Genomic DNA, 20,859 nt, shown 5'->3' with positions numbered 1-20,859 from the left:
GACCTTCAATCTTCTAAAACAAAACAACTTTTAGCTCAGGATCCTGTATCCAGCTAAACTGAGTTTCATTTGTGATGGAGAAATCAAATACTTTACTGACATCCACATGTTAGGGAAATTTGCAATAACTAACTTGCTTTCTAGGAAATACTAAGACCCATTTTCCATAATGATCAGCACAATGATCTATCAACAATGTGAACTCACCAGAATTTATTGAACAAAATCTAACTTTCACAACGGTGAAAATATGCACTGGGCCTTTGAAAAACATGAATTGCCACACCTATCAATTCTCTCAATTAATGTGAATGGCTTAAATTCTCTAAAGAGGCACAGCTTGACTGACTGGATAAAAACTCATACTAGGTATCTGTTGCATACAAGAGATGCATCTTCCTCAAAGAATAAAAAAAGACTCAGGGTAAAGGGATGGGCATCAATAATATAGGCAAATGGAAATCGGAAAAAAGCAGTGGTTGCAGTTTTATTCACAGATACAATAGGATTTAAACCAACAAAGATAAGGAAAGACAAGGATGGACACTACATATTTGTCAAGGGAAACACTCAAAATGAAGAGATTTCAATAGTTAACATTTATGTGACCTTCCTAAATGCTCCTCAGTTTATAAAGAAAATCCTAATGAATATGAACAATTTGTTATCTTCCTGCATTATAATAGTTAGAGATTTTAAGACACCTTTGTCAGTTCTAGATAGATCCTCCAAGAAGAAACTAAACAAAGAAATAGTGAAATTAAACTTGACCCTAGAGCAAATAGACTTGATGTCTACAGAACATTTCACCCTAATAAAACTGAATACACATTCTTCTCATAAGCCTACAGATCATCCTCCAAAATTCATCATATTTTAGGACACAAGGCTAATATTAACCAATTTAAAATAACAGAAATTATTCCTTGTGTTTTCTCAGATCATCATGGAATAAAAGTTGAACTCACCAGCAACAGAAATCTTCATACTCAGATAAAGTCATGGAAATTAAATAAACTTAGACTGAATGATAGCTGGGTCAAAGAGATTAAGAAGGAAATCATGGGGGAAAAAATAATAATGAAGACACAAATTATCAAATCCAGTGGGATACTGCAAAGGCAGTCCTAAGAGGGAAATTTATGGCATTAGAAGCCTTCATCAAGAAAACAGAAGAGAGGAAGTCAACAACCTAATGGATCATCTCAAACAACTGGAAACAGAAGACCAATCCAATCCCGAACCCAGCAAAAGAAAACAAATAGCCAAAATTAGAGCAGAATTAAATAAAATTGAAAACAAAAGAATCATTCAGAAGATCAACAAAACAAAAAGTTGGTTCTTTGGAAAGATTAATAAGATTGATAAACCTCTGGCCAACCCAACCAGAAACCAAAAAGTAAAATCTCTTATAACATCAGTCAGAAATGGTAAAGGAGAAATAACACACACCACAGAAATTCAAAAAATCCTCAATGATTACTACAAAAAACTTCCTAGACTCAACCAGAAAGAATTTGAAATTTTGAACAGACTTATCAAGCATGGAAATAGCATCAATTATACAAAATCTCCCCAAAAAGAAAAGTCCAGGACCAGACGGTTTTTTATAAGAATTCTACCAACCCCTCAAAGAGGAAATAGCACCTATATTACATAGCCTTTTCTGAAACATAGAAAAAGAAGGCATCTTCTCCAACACATTCTATGAAACAAATACCACCTTAATCCCAAAACCAGGTAAGGACCCAACCAAGGAAGAAAACTGTAGACCAATATCATTAATGGCTATCAATGCACAAATATTCAATAAGATCCTAGCAAACAGAATTCAGCTATATCAAAACAATTATACACCACAGTCAAGTTGGTTTTATCCCAGGGTTACAATGCACCATATAAATAAAATCAGAAACAAAGACATCTGATTCTATCAATTGATGCAGAACAAGCTTTTGATAATAGCCAGCACTTTTCACGATTAGAACACTTAAAAAAATAGACTTAGATGAGACATTTCTCAAACTGATAGAGGCCATCTACAATAAACCTCTAGCCAATATTATATTGCATGGAGTAAAATTGAATACATTTCCACTCAGATCTGGAACTAGACAAGGATGCCCATTGTCACCACTGCTATTCAACATGGTAATGGAAGTCCTAGCCAACACAATCAAGCAAGAGGAGGGGATCAAGTGTATTTGGGTAGGGTCAGAGGAAGTCCAACTCTCACTCTTCACAGATGACATGATATGATACCTGGAAAACCCCCGGGACGCAACTATAAAGCTCTTTATAGTTGATCAGGTAATCAAGGAATATAGCACTGTCTCAGGATATAAAATCAATACTTACAAATTAGTAGCTTTTATGTATGCCAAAAATAGTCAAGCCAAAAATATAGTCAAGGACTCCATTCTTTTTACAGAAGTGCCAAAGAAGATAAAATACCTGGAAATTTAGAAACCCTGAGAAAAGAAATAGCTGAAGATGTTAACAAATGGAAAAAAATACCATGCTCATGGCTGGGAAGACTCAACATTGTTAAAATGTCCAAACTGCCCAAAGCAATCTACAGATTTAATGCAATTCCTATCAAAACACCAATGTCATAGTTTGAAGAACTTGAAAAAATAGTTCTTTGTTATGGAATCAGAAAAAATCTTGAATATCCAATACATTACTTAGAAATAAAAACAAATCAGGAGGCATCATATTACCAGACTTCAGATTATATAAATCTGTAGTGATCAAAACGGCATGGTTTTTACACAATAATAGAGATGTAGATATATGGAATAGAATAGAGAACCTTGAGATGAATCCAAGCACATACTGTCACTTGATCTTGATAAGCCTAACAAAACATGCACTGGGGAAAAGACTCTCTATACAACAAATGGTGCTGGAAGAACTGGCTGTCGACCTGTGGAAGACTGAAACTGGACTCTCACCTTTCAACACTAATAAAAATTGTTTCTTATGGGATAAAAGATTTAAATTTAAGACAGGAAACTACAAGAATGCTAGTAGAGAGTGCAGGGAAAATTCTTGAAGATATTGGCCTGGGAAAATATTTTATGAGAAGGACCACTCCCCCTACCCCCCTGGCAATTGAAGCAACACCAAAAATATACTACTGCGATCTGATCAAGCTAGAAAGCTTCTGTACAGCTAAGGGCACTGTACCTAAATGAAATAGCCTTCCGAATGGGAGAAGATTTTTGCAGGTTATGATTCCTGCTAAGGTCTGATAACTAGAATCTACAGAGAACTCACATAAATCAGTAAGAAAAGAACAAAGAACCCTGTTTAATTTGTGGGCAAGAAACTTGACAGAAATTTCTCTGAAGAGGACAGGCAAATGGCCAACAAACACATGAAAAAATGCTCATCATCTTTAATCATCAGAGAAATGCAAATCAAAACCACTTTGAGATATCATCTAATTCCAGTAAGATTAGCCCACATCACAAAATCAGCAAACTGCAGATGTTGGCATGGATGTGAAGTGAAAGGAACACTTCTACACTGCTGGTAGGACTGCTGACTAATACAGCCTTTTTGGAAAGAAGTAGGGAGAGTTCTCAGGGAACTAAAAGTTGACCTACTGTTTGATCCTGTAATACCATTACTAGGTATCTATCCACATGAATAAAAATCATTTTACTACAAAGACCCTTGTGCCAGAATGTTTATTGCAGCCCAGTTCACAATAGCCAAGTCTTGGAAGCAGCCTAATGTCCTTCAATTCATGAATGGATAAACAAATTGTGGTATATGTATTCCATGGAATACTGTGAAGCCATTAAAAGAGGGAGACTATATTTTTGTGTTTACCTGGATGGAGCTGGAACATATTCTTCTTAGTGAAGTATCTTAAGAATGGGAAAAAAAAATTATCTAATACTCTTTACTATTATGAACAAATACATATACTTACACATTGATATGAATGATAAAACACAAAGATAGTCCAGAAAGAAAAAGGGGAGAGGGACGATAAGGGAGGTGACAGAAGGGAGTGTATTTGGGAGGATCTCACCAGTGTAAACAATGCAAGGGTATTTTATAAAACAAGAGTATATGTCTTACCACAAAAATAAGTGAGGTGAAGGTTATGTTAGTTTGATTTAAGCATTCCCCAATGTATATCAAATCATTATATGGTACCCCATAAATGTATACAGTTATGATTGAATAAAAATTAAGAAAAAATAATAAGTTGAATAAAATAATAGAAGCTGGATTAATCCATTCCTGGGTCCCATAAACTTGAATTTTCAAAATGATTTTAACGGTAAATATACTGGATTTTAAGGTAAAATATTAGTAAGTCATAACCATTGTTTAAAAGTGTAAATTAACAAAATTAAAAATATAAAAACCTAAAAATGTAAAGGCCTGTTTCATCCCAATGGAACACTTGGTTCGAAATATACCCCTCACTGTTAACAAAATTCCTTAAACTCCTTCATAAACTTTGCTGCTGCTTCTAAATTAGAACTGGCAGCCTCTCCATGCATAAACACACTATGGATCCCAGTCCTTTTCTTAAAGTTCTTGAACCACGCCCTACGGGCTTTAGCCTCCTCCTTTGAGGAGGCCTTTCACTAAATGATTATAGAGGACTTTGGCTTTCTCACAGATCATCATCTCAGAAATTACACCACCAGCCAGCTGTTTTTCACTAATCCGAACTAAGAGGAGTTTCCCCATCTCTTCCAAGCTTTTAGATATCCTGTAGGCCAGCATTGTAACCCCTTATGCCACATCAGCTGTTTTCATAGCTTCTTTAGTTTTCAAAATTGTACAAGCAGTAGATTTTGGCATCCCAGATATGCTGAGCAATGAGATCTTTCTTAACTTCAGTTGTGACTCTAAAGGCTTTCCTCTTACTCCTATTTTCCTCACTACGCTTTTTAGGACCCTTGGCATATACATTTAGTTGTTATATTAAAACACACACACACACGTACACACAAAACAGGCACAAAAGGTTAAAACTAGTAGAATCCATGAGACTCTTTCACTTACAGTTTCTGACAAGGAACTGGACAACAAAGTATGGGTGGCCATAGGGCTGGGGAAATGTTGAACAAAAACGTGCCCATGTGCTGGGAGTTCAGATTCCAAAGCAGCAAGCCGCGTTTGGATTTTGGGCAAAATTTGTTGTAATTTTTCACTCAGATTCCAAATTGTTCGAGTTCTGGGGTGTTGGGATTCTGATGTTTCCCTTCCCTTGCTAGAATCAGGAGGGGATTTTTCTACTGTCTTTGCAGTGAAAGCCTTGTAGGGATCTTGGAAGTGAAACTCACAGAAGTTTAGGGAGCCCCTCCCCCCTTTAAAATCTGACCCCCTCCTGTTTTTTAACTCTGCAGCTAAGTGATTAGTCCCCTTCAGGGTGATGTGCTCCTGCTCTAGGACTGGCTTCAGCTGAGGGCTTCTGCTTCTGGGCCTTTGCTCCCAAACTGTAATTCTCTGTTAGCTATCTGTTGCTCTGTCTGGCCAGTTCTCAGAGCAGCAGTTTGCCCTGTGACCTCAGTTCTTTGATGGATCTAAGAGAGTTGTTGACTTTTGGTCTTTTTAGCTCTTTTATTTTTGTGAGGTAAGGTGTGACTACTTCCAAGCTCTTTATATTATACATTGGGCTGGAAAATGGAAATTCCTATGTTTCTTATTAGAATGAAAATATAATTGTAGAACATGCTTAGTCTCTTACAGCTTTTCTTTTCCATCTCTGAACTTTCCAGTGAACATTTGAACACAGATGACATTTGGACAGAAATAACTTCTTTTCATTGCCTTTTAAAAATTAATCTTTTCATTTTTTGATTTTTCTAATTGTCTGCAAAATACTCAAGAGTGATCCTATGGAATATGGAAGGCAAGAATGAATCCTTGATATTCTTCTCTGAAGTCTTGATTCAGCAATTAGAAAGGTTTTCAAAAATCTCTCTCAAAAGATTTAGACAGGATAGGCAGAAAGAGTAATTCATGTACCTTTTCAAAGTATTTTCAGTGGGCCAGACGGTATCCTATGACTACAAAAAGAAATAAAGGTAGGATTCAGATCAGAGTGTTCTAGGATGAGTCAGGTAGCAGACAAGCAAATGATATCAAGGAAGTGTGTTAGATAATGATATTCTACCATGTCTAGAGCAGTACAGAGGTGAGAAATTTTTTTTAAAAATTTTGAGATTAATATGAGGGTACAAACAATTAGGTTACAGTGTTTGTGTTTTTTGGGAAAAGTCCCTGTTGTAGTTGTATCCTGCCCTCAGGAGGTGTGCCATACACACTTGCATGGTGCCCATGAGGTGGGAGCCCAGCAGTCTCCTTCCCTACTCCCCCCCAGCACCCTCCCTTCTCTCTCCTCCCACCAGCTTGAATTAAATAGAGTTTTTCTCTTGTGTGGGCATTTATTAGTTCTATTGGCTTCATATTAGTGTTGAGTACACTGGATACTTTCTTAACTAAGTGAGACGTTTCTGGCCTACCTTGGAGGATTAGGGTGAGACAGGGAAAGTTAACCTAAAAGTGTTGACAGGTAGAATGACTGGGCTAAGGAGAGTGCTCTGAGAGAGACTGGCCTAAAGAATTTTTCCTGCAGTCAGGAATGGGAAAGTGAGACAAATCAGGCGAGCAGAGAGTGTTTCTCCCAGTCTTACTCATGTGGTTTTATTATTTAGATTGATATATTGAAAATTCCAGAATATACACTTGCTGGGCTATAATGTATTTCAAAGCCGAATATAAGCAGTTTTTAAACTTTTGAATTGTTTTGTATTATCCTACAGTGTGAATATTGAGAATTAACTATAAAATTATATTTCACATTGATGTAAGGTATGAATTGCTAAAATAGTTTAATTCTCAAATTATGTCTCTTATATATAACTAACTTTGTACATATGAACCTTCATATTCTTACTTTACTTTTCCAAGTCTATTATAAATAGTACCACTAGCTTCTGGTGAAGGAATAATAAGTATAATCTTAATTATCATGTTGAAATATAGGAATGCTTTGCAGGGGTATCTAACCTGTAGCCTGTGGGCTATATGTTGATTTTTGTGGGTTGTTTTTTTTTTTTGCAGTTTTTGGCCGGGGCTGGGTTTGAACCCACCACCTCTGGCGTATGGGCCAGCGCCCTACCCCTTTGAGCCACAGGTGCCACCAGGTTTTTTTTTTTTTTTTTTTTTTTGCTTAGCTGTGGTGTCTGATATCATGAAAAGTATGCATGGACTTTTTTCTGGGGTGGGGTGGGATCAGCTTTCCACAGTGTTTGCATATTTAATGTGTGGCCCAAGACAACTTTTATTTTTCCAGTGCAAAACAGAGGGGGTAAAGGTTGGACACGCCTATTTTAGATTAATAACTAGCAGATTTTTACCTAGTTCTAATATAATGGTGTAGATTTTAAAGTTGCCATTACCAGTCGAAATTAAACTATTCTGGCAGACATCTAATATACTGTTTCTAAATGAACATGTATATATAGGAGAAAGAATTTTGGACTCCTTGAAGAAAGCAGGATAAAGAATCTATTTTAGATTATGGAATACAGCACTAAAGCAATTGACATCTTAATTTTCTAAAAAAAAAAAAATTATCCTCTGGTTTTATTTCATAAAATTTGACTTTTAATTATGTTGCTGCTAAATTTGTTCCCTGAGATATTTTGCATAGATGACTTAAGAAATTTTTAGAAGGAAAACACTTCCTAAAATGCCCATTAACACCCCCTGTTAAATATTTACTTTTCTTCTAGGTGCCCTTTCCTGAGTCTTCACATTGGAAACAGTGTACTCATTTTATATTGCTGCTGTGAGAGCAGTAGAATCACCATGAGTTTAGTGGCTTAAAAACAACACAAATTTATAAATTTACAATTTTGTAGGTCAGAAGTCTAGTATGAGGCCTGACAGACTGTTTGGGCTCTAGGAGAGCATTTGTGTATTGCTTTTTGGGTTGGTGGCAGAATTTAGTTCCTTGCCATTATAGGACTGAAGTCACACTTTTGTGGTGACTGTTTACCTGAAATTTATCCCACCTTCTAGAAGTTGCCGTATTTCTCAGCTTGTGATTTCCTTCCTCTATCTTGAAAGCTAGCAGAAGCCTGTGGATTGCTCTGCATTTTGCATTTCTTTGGCACAAAAGTGGTAGATTCTTTTGTATCTTATACTTTTAAAGATTTATGTAATGAGTTTGGGCCCACCCAAATAATACAGGGTAATCTCCCCATCTCAAGGTCCTGAACCATATCATATCTGCCCTTTTTCCATGTAACATAATACATTCATGGGTTCCAGGAATTAGGACATAGACATCTTTGAGGGGACATTGCTACTGCCTACCACAAACAGTAGTGCTGACTGGTGCTGGACTTTGGTGGCTCAGTTCTTTTTCTGTTTAGAATACCTCTGACCTTTTCCTTCTTGAAAACTGAAAACAAAAGAGTTATTGAGACTCAGAGTCACTAAGGTAGTGCATTAGATATAATACCTATAGAAAAATTATACAGGAAACAAATTCCAGAAAGAAAAGATACTTTCAGAGTACTCACTTTAAAAAGAGAAGGTCCTATATATTTTTGCTGAGTTTTTATTAACTGGTCCTAATCCTTAGTACAAAGATCCATAGTTATGCACACAGCAGTGGGAAGCAAACTTTTATACGTAATCGTTAAAGAGTCTCCTAATGTGATATGAAAACATTCCAAGATGAAGAGATACTCACAGAAGTAACTTGCAATCATTTACCAAAATTTCTGTCAATTTTGATAATGGATGACATTGCATCTTACTGTGTTATTTCTTTCCTACTTAGATCATCACAAAGTATGTATATGAGCTCCTGGAGAAGGACTGTAATTTGAAAAAAGTCTCTATTCCAGTAAGTCCAATTTTCAAAAATGTTTATTCCAAAGAAAATATTTGCTTCTAAGTTAAATAGTTTTTGGTTCAGAAGAAAACTTTTCTTTCAATTTAACTGTGATAAGGTTAAGTGTAAATGTTATAGTGTGTTGATATGGGTAACAATAACTTTAGTTTGTCAGTATACCTCATCCCATGGTACATAGTAGTTCTCAGAAAATAATACTCCTAATCGTAAAGGGAGAAATACTGATTTCCACTCTTTTGAAAATGATGCCACAATTGAAAGGTTTGCCTTTTACTCTACTCTTTGTTGTTTCACTGGATTATTTATTTTTATGTATTTATTTGAAATGAACTAGTGCACATTTTGTTGCATTAGACATTCACTATTTCTTTAAATATTTCTTGACTTTTTAAAATATGTTTTATCTCTACACATAATATGTTGTTTTCTCCACACATTCCCAAATTCGTTTCTTGTGCTTCCTGTTTCATAACACTGCTCCTTCCCTTTTTGGCAGAACACGTTTTCTGAATTTTGTACATTTTGCCATTTCAGAGTGAAAAGTTTGAGATTTGTTCTCAGACTCAAATTCTCAAATGGAAGAAAGAATGAAAACCCTTTTGTTGTTAGTGTAAAACACAAAATACTAAGCTTAGAAGTGAAGAAATAGTAATAATACATATGGAATGATGGTTAGACTAGATTAGATGATCTTTGCTCTCCCCTGACAATTTATAAGTTTGCTCTCCCTGAATTTATAAGAATCTGGAATGCTTGCTTCAAGTAATTAATTTAAGGCAAAAAAGTTTGCATGTAGATAATCTTTTACATGAAGTTTTGCATAAGATTTGAAAATTTCTTAGGTAATTTTATTCTGTTTAAATTGGAGGGTTTGAGGATTTCTTTAATTTCAATACATTTAAGTGGGTACAAGTGGTTTTTTGTTAAATGGATGAATCATTCAGTGGTGAAGTCAGGGCTTTTAGTGTACTGATTACCCGAATAGTTGTACATTGTTCCCAGTAGGTAATTTTTATTCCAGAATTGATTCTGTAATTCTTCTTTTTTTTGGGGGCGGGGGGACAGAGTTTTACTTTGTCACCCTTGGTAGAGTGCTTTGGTGTCATAGCTCACAGCAACCTCAGATGCTTGGGCTCCAGCAATTCTCTTGCCTCAGCCTCTTGAGTGGGTGGGACTATAGGTGCCCACCACAGTGCTCTGCTATTTTTAGAGATGGGATCTCGCTCTTGCTCAGACTGGTCTTGAACCCGTGAGCTCAGGCAATCCACCTGCCTTACCCTCCCACAGTGCTGGGATTACACGTGTGAACCACTGTCCCTGGCCCTTCTTCTCCTCCTCCTCCTTCCTCCTCCTCATTCTATCTTCTTCTTCTTTAATCTTCTTCTTTTTCTTTAATCTTCTATAGGTAACTTCAAATGCCAGGTCACACTATTAGTTCATTTATTTATTTATTCATTCATTCAACAAATATTAAGGATCTTTTAGGTGTTGGGCACTGTTCTAGGTGCTTATGACATTTTAGTGAATAAATCATCATTCTGTGTAATAGCTAGGCCAACTATTGGTTTAAATGGAAACTTTTCTTCCTTTAGAAATATAGGAAAGCCAAAGGACCTTTGTGGAAATGAATATGCTAATATTTTTTAGAATCTAAACTAAAGTTTTTGTTTTAGTTTTGAGTTCAGACTTAGCGTTTTACTTTATCTAAAGTATGTATTGAATTTGGTCTTCTGGAAAGTCAAGGTAGAATTTTGTCACTTTGTACAGTCTTTCTTTCTTGTTAATTTTATATCTTTCAAAGTTTCTGAAGAATGATATTTAAAGAGCTTTAGGTTAATTCATTTATGTGACACAATTAGTATTGAGTCCTTTAACATTATAATACTTCTAGTTCTTGGAACCCTTAAACTCATTGTAATCCCCAGACTTCTAGAACAAATCACAGGATAATTGTCTATAGAGATTATGTCACAGATTAAGTCTTATTATTTTTCTTTATGGAAAATCTGAGGTTAGGTATAGGAAGGCTTTGTTTTATAGATCTGATATGCGAGAGAGAGTTCCTTGATATGAGACTTAAAACCCATTTCTGGTTAATGAAAGTTTCCTTATTTTGTAAACATAGAAAATAACTCATGATTTTGTCGTTAGTAATTAATAACTCTCCTTACATTGGCACATTTGTACAGTTGTGAAATTTTTCTTCAATAGCTATTATTTTTCTCCTGAGTTCTTTTATCAGTGAGAGTGGGATTTTTTTGGTAAAAGTTGTTCTTTTACTAAAATAATGCCATCAAGCTTTGTTTTTCCCTGATGATGAATTAAGCTTTAGTTTTATAATTAAACTATTTAAAAAGAAAAACTTTTTTTAAAGTAATGGCCCTTTGTGGAAACCTATTATTTGATGGTAAAGATCATGAGCATGTCTTATGTTTACTCCACACCTCACATAAATAGTCTCAAAGTGTCTCCATTGTGGTATCTTGTGTGGATGATTGGACACATGAGTTAACAACTTGATTATACATCTTCATTTAGTTTATTATATGTATCATGTTTAAGTGACATATGTATAATAGTTAGTGGGGTTCCTGAGGACCCCAAAATGACTTGTTAACTGCTGCACAATTTTGGTGCAGTCTCATTGACCCAATGGTGTTTGAACTTGATTTCTCAATAAAGTGAGGGGATGCCCAGGAATTACCTTTACATGTGTTCCTTCATGAGAGCTTAGCTTAATGAATTATCACTGTTGGAAGATAAATGGCCTTGGAGCAACCATGTTGAAACCTAATTAGGTTAATGAAGAAATATTTATTCACATAGCTATTCTGCTATTTAAAACTAGCGCTAACTTTATATAGAATAAGTTGTAGTTACCATTTGTTAAATTTAGGCAAATATTAGCTAGTAATGAGGTCAAATACTGCTCTTCCCTCTTAATCATTATCATTATTACATTATTCATTTTCATTGTTATTTTTTCTTAAATGTTCTGATATTCTCATATTTTCAAAGTCAACTTTTAATGGATATTCATGTAAAAATTTTATTCATTTATTCATGGCAACCTTCATATGTAACCCCTTAAAAATTCTTGAGCAGCATTATAATATAAAAAATACATTTTTTGTCTTCTGAAAATTAGTCCTTTCCCAGTTTTAAGTGATTACTCGAGAATTCAAAGTGGCAACGTTCAGTGCTTAAAAAATGGACTCAGTTTCATTTAACAGGGGACTTAGTCAAATAGGGAAAAAGAGACAGTGATCAGCCTCTACTGGAAAGGATATAGTTACAGGATTTTTCATTACAGCAAATAGATGTCCATTTCCATGGCCATTCCAGGATCCATTAAGGCCTCACTGACTTTAAGAGGCACTTTTCTTTGTGCGTGTTTAGATGTACTATTTGGTAATCGAATGACTAGAAACCCCTGTGGCCTCTTTTTTCTTACACACTGACAGCTTTGCCTTTTAATTTTTTTCCTTTTGTTCTTATAACCATTTTATCTTTTTTAAAACCCTTTAACTGAGTGGTTCTCCTGTTTTCATAGAATGTTCCTAGGTAAAAGGAAATTTTTTGTCTTAGATGTGGTTTTTCCCTTTCTCTCATCCATTTCTCTTCTTGTATGGCTCTGGTATATCAATTGTCATCATCATAATTTGGTTACTTTAGACTTAGGAAACAGGTGAAGCTACTGCGATTGTGTTACATTTCATACCCCACTTCCTGTGTTTTTAGTTGTTAATAATAAAGTTGCAGTTATATCATTTTAAATTTTTTATAGCTATGCATTGGTTTAATTTTAAATATGTGCTTTCTGAACTAGACAAATATTATAACCATTTAAGAGGTTATATTATTTAGTTAAATACCTTTTACTTAAAGAAAGTCCCTGGCAATGATGCCTCATTCCAAACATTTATTCGTTCCTTTATTTACTGGGTGCTTACCATCTGCCGGCCTCTGTTCTAGGGACTAGGACTATAGCAAGATATAAAACAAAGAACTCTGGGCCTTTCTGGACTTCCATTCTAGTTGAAGGAGCAGGCAGTGAATAAACAAATAGACTACATAAACATAAAAGGAAAGCATACTACGGTATGTTAGACCATGGCATATGCTGTGGAGGAAGTAAAACAAAAGGGAACAGGGAAGTCTTGAGGACCAGGGAAGCGAGAAAGGGTAGTTAGGGGAGCTGCAATGAGCAGGTGGTGTTTCTTCTTAAGCCTTGTGGCCCTGCTTTTCTTGCTGAAGTAATTGCTATTTGTACTCTCTTTATACAAATGCCTAAGCATCTATTACTGAGGCCAATCTGATTGTTTTAGAAATAGAAAAATTTTATTTTTCTCTTCCCAGACATTACGGTGAATATTTAGGATCCAGGGCTTTTTTTTTTTTTTGCATACGGAGTTTTTGTGTATTTCTCATTTTGATAATTATATGAACATTTACTGTTGACAGAGTGAAGATCCATCATGTAGATAGCATATCGATAGACTTTCTCTATGTCTTTTCCATCTTGTAGCTCTGTCCCGGCTTAACAAAACTTCCATTTCCTGTTGCTGGCCCTTGCGGGTGTGGAATACTGTTAAATGTGTCATGGCCTGGGTAATGAAGGTTGGGAAGTTATCCCTTCCTAAAGGTCTCTAGTGTGTTTCAAATCTAAATCATATTACATTTTTGTCCCATAAGTAACTCATACAGAAAGATTATCTGAGTACATGAATAATGTTGTTTTATAAAATAATTGGTATATAATTCTGTATTCATCATCTGAATGAAATTTGAACAGCCATTTACATAGAACAGTAGGTATTTGAGTTTTTAAATAGTTTCCTTTTCTTCCCTTTAAAACACTTAATAATATTCCCAGCTAATAGATGATTTTCCAATACGTATATTTTCCAATTGGTATATTTTCCAAATAGGTATTTTTCTGTTATCTATTGTAGGTGCAGTATATTTCTATTATAGAATTATAGACTTAGTAACTGTATGACCTTGGGCAACTTAAACTTTCTAAGCCTTAATTTCTTCACGTATAATTGAGTATAATTATAGTGCACCCTAATGAGATTGTGATAAAATGAAATGATGTTTTCATTATTTATTTATTAATTGTTAAATCCTCTGCACAATTATGGTCAAGATAGTAATTTTTTAAAAACAGGTAGCATAGGGCTAGGTGCCCGTAGCACAGCAGTTACGGCACTAGTCACATACACTGAATTTGGCGAGTTCAAACCAGGCCTGGGCCAGCTAAACAGCAATGGCCACTGCAACAAAAAATAGCCGAGTGTTGTGCTGGGTGCCTGTAGTCCCAGCTACTTGGGAGGCTGAGGTGAGAGAATGACTTAAACCCAAGAGTTTGAGGTTGCTGTGAGCTGTGACGCCACTGCACTCTACCAATGGTGACATAGTGAGACTCAAAATAAATAAATAATAAACCCCAGGTAGCATAGGATAGGAAGAGCTGATTCTTATTTATAATGTAAAAACATAATGCCGAGGGACATATTTACAACATTATTTTTCATATTTTTATATTTAAATTACTATCGTGTCTTGCTCATAGACTTAATTTATAATTGTTAATCCCTACTGAATATTTTAATTTTACTTAAAAATTTTTTACTTCTATAATTCTATAATAACCATTCAGTAGTCTGTAATAATCATGAATTATTTTCTCATTTATGTGTATACCTTATCAGAAAACATTTATTTATTTATTTATTTAATTTTTTTTTAATTACAGGTAGATGCCACTGAGCATGAACCAAAGAGTTTTATCTTTATGAGTGAGGATGCTTTGACAAATCCACAGAAACTGATGGTTTTAATTCACGGTAGTGGTGTTGTCAGGGCAGGTCAGTGGGCTAGAAGGCTTATTATAAATGAAGATCTGGACAGTGGCACACAGATACCTTTTATTAAAAGAGCTATGAATGTAAGTGCAATTTTCTTTATTTTTTGACATTTTATAGTTCTCTTTTATTATATGTTATAAGTTATTTCATTATGTCTCTTTAAATACCATATCTTAAGCATAATTTTCTCTTCAAATTGTTATTTATTTTACTTGCATGTAAGATTATTCTGCATTATTTTGCAGTTACAAGGAAAAACAAAGTGGTATTGAGCATACAGAGATTTGGATAATATCTTTGAAATATATTATTTTTATTCTAAAATATTTTATTACATTAAATATCAGTTGAACTATCAGATATTTATCAACGTTATTGAAAATATTTCTGGAAAAAAATTATGATTGCTCTTGTACACCTCTTCTACCTAATTGAGTGAAGTTAGAGACAAAGCAGAAAACCTGCTACTTTGAATTAATCTCTTCTTCTTTAAAAGAGTAGTTGGAATAACTCAATGTTTTTTGTCATTTTTAAAAAATATTCTGTAGTATGCACAGATAAAATGCTTTAAGCATTAGACATAGACATACAAAATGATAAATTATGATGTTTACTGAAGATTTTATTCTTATTTGCATTTAGACTTTTAGAAATTCATATTTTAAAATTGTGTTCAAGGTTTTCTTTCCAGTAGTAGTGACGTTGTTTTTCTGAGTTGACAGTGCTGTAGCTTAATGTTAGGCTGCTTTGTTTAGTGTTCCATTCTTAAATTCTACAATGAATAGCAGACTTTTGCAAAGTATAGGGTTTTTTTTTTCCCCACATATTGAGTAGAGATTTCCCTCAGACAAAAAATAAAGCAGCATCTTATGTAATAGATTTAATGTAAAAAGTGAAGGAATATATGTATCCATGTGTGCTTTGTTTTATTTATAAAAGCTATATTATTACTTTCTATTTTTTTAAATTGGAAAGAGATCCTTTGATATACTGCTGATTACAAAGGTCAAAGGTAGTGAGTCCTCAGTTCAGTTAAGTCTGACACGACAGTGTGAAGGTGCAGCCTCTTTCCTAAAGAATTTTTTTGATATCCTTAAAATGTTGCAAGTATAATTTCTTATTCTTGATTTTTCCAGTCTTTATAGATAGGCAAACAACTCAAAGACATTACTTTTGGTTTGGTTACTAACTTTAGGAGTATGTTTTTTTAGTAGAATTGAAGTAACTAAAATAAATTGAAGTTTAGACTGAAGTAACTCACATAAAATATTATATTTAAAGTGTTCCATTTTTCAGGTTTTGAAGAGTGAACTTCTCTGTGACACATTTGTTTGTGGTTGGAACATATCTTGTCTATGTACTTTAGGAAGACTGTTGTATGTGAAATATGTCCACTCGTCAGTGAAGATCTAAAAACTTAGTAAAGACAGTGTGATGCTTTCAACGTGTCGGTGCTTGGAGAATATTATGTGATTATATTGTTCCTGCTATTGGTCACCTAAAGCTTTTCCTATTCTGGAATATTTTGTCATGTATGGTTTTTGAGGTGAAATAATTTATGAGAATCCATGCCAAACATCTTTGTTTGAGGATAGTACTGTTAATATTCCAAACAGGAGGGAGGAAGTTTGTTAGCAACATTAGAATAGCAAGTCATTTTGTTCTTAGAAATAGGAAATAATGTTTTAGAGATAACAGTATTTTACTCCTTTTCTCAGTAATGGCAATGCTATGGTTTCTTAAAAAGAAGCAGCTGATTTTTAAGTGTCACAGCACATTGAAAGTTTACTTTATAATCATACACTTCATTCTCCTTGTTTAAAAAAAATGAATATGAACTTTATCATGGTGATTTCTTCTTGGTGAATATTTTAAAACCAATATCTTTTTAAAATCCTAACAAAGGACTACTCCTTGGTCTTTACCTTTTCTTAGGTTTTTTCCAAGGCCTGTTTTGTATGTGTGAGCAAGGTATAGTCGGAGGAAGGTAGACATGGAGGAAAGAACTGTCACATCCTTAGTTTTTAATCGTGTTATCTCTGCTTTTTGTTTTTGTTTGGAATTTTTGTGAGATTGTGTTTAAAGAAAGGTTTCCATGGTTTGTAAAAGATCTTTAATGGTCTGTCAGTTTTCGTAGCACAACTACCATAAATTCTGATGTAGTAGAAGCCAGACAATGATGTCTCTACTCAGCGTTATTAATACTTCTCTATATTCCCTACCGATTGTTGGTATGTGATTGAAATTCCTAAAATTTAATTCATCTCGTTGTAAGGTCCAAAGTTTCTTTTTCAACAGTAGAATCCTGTTACAAAGTAGGTGGGTTTGTGAAAAGTATTGTTTAAATCTGTAGAGCCACTTTAATGAAAGGTGGGGGTGAAGCTTGGAACCATCCCTACAAAGCCCTTGATATTTCTTCCCTGAACCCCCAGGGCTTCACAGATCATAGTTTGAAAGTCATAGGTCTTCCATTCCTTGTGGGTTAGGTACTTGAGAACTTTATTATCAGAAATGTATTACGATTTCATGCTAGGGGAATTGCATATATCAGATAAATCCCCACAAGTGCTTGGGAGGTTGCCATACCTAATATTTTTGGTTTTAATGATATTCATTGCATAATACATTACTTGGAGTGAGGAATAGTATTTCATATAGCCAAGTAGTAATTATTCATCTCTGATTGTGTAGTCTGAGAGTTACTCATACTTGTTTTTACTTTGCCCTTTTCTCAGATACTTTTTTTTTTTAAATTGAGATGAGGCCTTGCTCATCACCCAGGCTGGAGTACAGCAGTGTGATCACACCATCATGCCTGGCTCATCTTTGAAAATTTATTTATGTAGAGGGAGCATCTCACTGTGTTGTCCAGGCTCATCTTGAACACCTGGCCTCAAGGGATCCTACCACCTTAGTCTTTAATGTGCTGGGATTCTAAATGTGAGCCACCATGCTCAGCTGAACCTTAGATTTTTGAATCAGAAGATATGGTTGGGGTCTGAGAATTTACATCTCTATTACTGTCCCTGGTGATACTTATGTTGATAGTCTAGGCGCCACACTAGTACTACTGCTATAGATAATGTTTTTTGGGTTGGTTGAAGGTTTCCTTATACTTTTCAGACTTTGTAATGGTTAAGGTAGAACTTGTTGGCAATTATACTTATTAAAACAGGATAGAGAAATTCAGGAAAATGTTTTATAATAGAATTGAAGGAAAAGTAAAAGTTCAGATTATACAGGACACTTTCAAAATACTGTCTATAAGTGACTCATACATAACATGATTTACAATTTTGTTGATTTTAAAAATTTCATAAGAATACTTCATTAAGATAACATTTTTCCTAATTTCTCTTTGCTGGATTATTCAGAGAAATCTGATACTTCCATACTAACTTGCTTTGAATATAATATTTATGCTATTATGCCTGAATTTAATAAAACAATATTTTATAAGATAATTTATATAGTTTGGAATCTGGAATCTGTAACATGGCAGACTGAGTTCATTAATATTCACTTTCCTCTTCCACAAGAAAATATTGGTAAGACATGACAGCAAAAATATTAAAAACCTAGTTGTGTGTGTTCAAAAGATAGAAAAGGAATCCCTAAATTCATCAAATACAAGATAAATGTGTGAGTAGAAGAAAGAATTTAAAGCCACAATGGTTAATCCCAAGAGCAGGGGTCCTCAAACTTTTTAAACAGAGGGCCAGTTCACTGTCCCTCAGACCGTTGGAGGGCTGGACTGTGGGCCCCTGGGATGAGTCAGCTGCTAAGCAGGACAGGCAGTGGTGGCAAAGATACCCAGTGGGCTGGATAAATGTCTTTGGCAGGCCACATGTGACCCACACGCCATAGTTTGAGGACGGCTGCCCTAGAGGGTGTGGCAACCTTAGGGAATAGGTGATGGAAACTATTTACAAGCCTAAGGCCCGCAGGATCTAACAGGCTTTGGACCTGAAAGGTAGAAGCTAAAATCAAGACACTTGGATGAATTAGAAATAAGGACCCTGGAAGTTGCTTCCCTTTTAATAGAGGAAGGCCCAGGAGCGAAAAATCAGCTCACTGTCCCAGAGGTGAAAACAGAGTTCCTTTGCCAGAGGTGTCAGTGGGGGAAACTGAGGCCACAGACCCTACCTAACCCATAGGTGGATTTGTATTTGAAGTTTGAATTTAGCTAGCCTAGGCTCAGAGCCTATAGCTCAGCGGCTAGGGTGCCAGCCACATACACCGGAGCTGGCAGGTTTGAATTCAGCCTAGGCCTACCAAACAGCAATGACAACTACAACCAAAAAATAGCCGGGTGCGGTGGTGGACACCTGCAGTCCCAGCTACTTGGGAGGCTGAAGCAAGAGAATCATGTAAGCCCAAGAGTTTGAGGTTGCTGTGAGCTGTGACTTCATGGCACTCTACCCAGGGCAATATAGTGAGATTCTGTCTCCAAAAAAAAAAAAAAAAAAGAATTTACCTAGCCTATTTAGTGTGAAAATCTTAAGGACTGTAATAAATGTTAGACTGGATTCTTGACTGATATAATCCCTGGAACATCTGGTAGAAACAAATATAAAACTGCCGTGTAAAAATACTTTATAACCCAGAATAAATCCGTCCTAGAGACAAATTCATAGTCAGAAACTACAGATTATATTATTAGGTGAGTCATCATGAAGAAAAATCAGATCATGCACCTATTAGACATAGTTGAAGGGAGAATTAGTTAATTGAAAACTAGAATTAAGTAATAAAGTATGCAGAATATAGGACAGAAGAAATGAGAAAAAATATGATAGATAAAATGCCATGGAGAATAGAGTAAGATGTAATGTTGTTCTAACAGAAGTTCCAGAAAAGTAACAATAACAAAAATTAAAAAGGGAGAAAAAGTATGTATTAGAGGCTAAATGTTTTTGAGAGTAAAGACATAAACCATATTGTTAAGGAAATAAAACATATCTTAATTAACACAAATGAAAATAAACCTACATGTAAATATGTATATTAAAATAAAACTGTAGACCATGCGTATAATCTTAAGTAAAATGAAATCAAAAGTCATGATCAAAGTAAGGCTTATTTTTTCCTAATCCCTCCCTACCTGTTAGTTGTTTTGCTTAGATTTAATTACTGACAATACTTTTTGATGTTACTTATATTTTCCCTATTTGCATTTTTAAATTATAGTTTGTCTCTTAATTTATATGTCACCTTCTGTTATGGTGGGTCTGGATCTCTTTCTCATCCTCACAACATTTGCATTAAATTAACAATCAAGCATTAGAATATTAGAACTTTAATATTGCTAATGGGCAAGCTGAGGAGACACTATATTGCTTTTCATTTTGGTACAACATTTTTGTCCTCATGGAATTAATAATTTGTAGTCTTATATTTTTTATTTTCTTGGTAATAATTGTTGATTAAGGTCTCCATTGATCTCCTAGTAATTTTTTACATGCTGAAACTTATCAGATAATGTCATAGTTTTATGTTCTTTTTCTGGAGAACCCTCTTTTGGTTGACTAGTCACTTTCTAAACTTGCTCACTTGTGCTTTCCTGATATATGATCTCATTTTGCTGGAGCCATCAAATACAAGATAAATTTGTGAAACCTTGCAAAAGGGTCTACCTATTTGCTTTATTTTTATAATTCAGGTGGTTTGTTCTGAAAGTTAAAGCTATGTTTAGTTGTCTTCCAGTTTCCAATATTTTAATTCAAAAGTTTTGATTTTGAATCCTTTTGTCCCTTTCTATGGAAGCTTCTCCTTCTCCCTGAGGTTAAGAAATGATTTTAAGGAATCTCCTGTTCTTTAGTGTGGGTCCTGTTTGTCTCGTTGCTTGGCACTTGGTGGCTCCTTTCAGTTTGTACTGTATACTTACCGTCCTTAGTCTGAGGAATTCCTTTGTGCTTCCTGATAATTTTGAATTTCTCTAAAGAGCTCTTATCATTTGGTTTTGCTAGATTGAGCCTCTGCACCATGGTCTTGTCTTTTCTCTCTTCTTTTCTTTTTTTTTTTTTTTTTTTTTTGAGACAGAGCCTCAAGCTGTCCCCCTGGGTAGAGTGCCAT

General features: G+C 34.8%; 1 protein-coding gene across 1 annotated transcript in view; it reads left to right on the top strand.

The window, feature by feature from the left end:
• The window catches only part of FAM172A (family with sequence similarity 172 member A), a 502,406-nt gene that overhangs the window by 148,163 nt on the left and 333,384 nt on the right, over positions 1-20,859 (top strand). Inside the window, exons 5-6 of the mRNA XM_003785978.3 lie at positions 8,837-8,902; positions 14,673-14,864. Coding sequence (XP_003786026.1) covers positions 8,837-8,902; positions 14,673-14,864 — 258 coding nt within the window. The remainder of the gene's footprint in view (positions 1-8,836; positions 8,903-14,672; positions 14,865-20,859) is intronic.

The sequence above is a fragment of the Otolemur garnettii genome, unplaced genomic scaffold, assembly GCF_000181295.1.
Source record: "Otolemur garnettii isolate 467f Iridium unplaced genomic scaffold, OtoGar3 scaffold00017, whole genome shotgun sequence".
NCBI classification, from domain to species: domain Eukaryota; kingdom Metazoa; phylum Chordata; class Mammalia; order Primates; family Galagidae; genus Otolemur; species Otolemur garnettii.
Note: the sequence above shows the minus strand (reverse complement) of the source record. Positions and strands in the feature narration are given on the sequence as shown.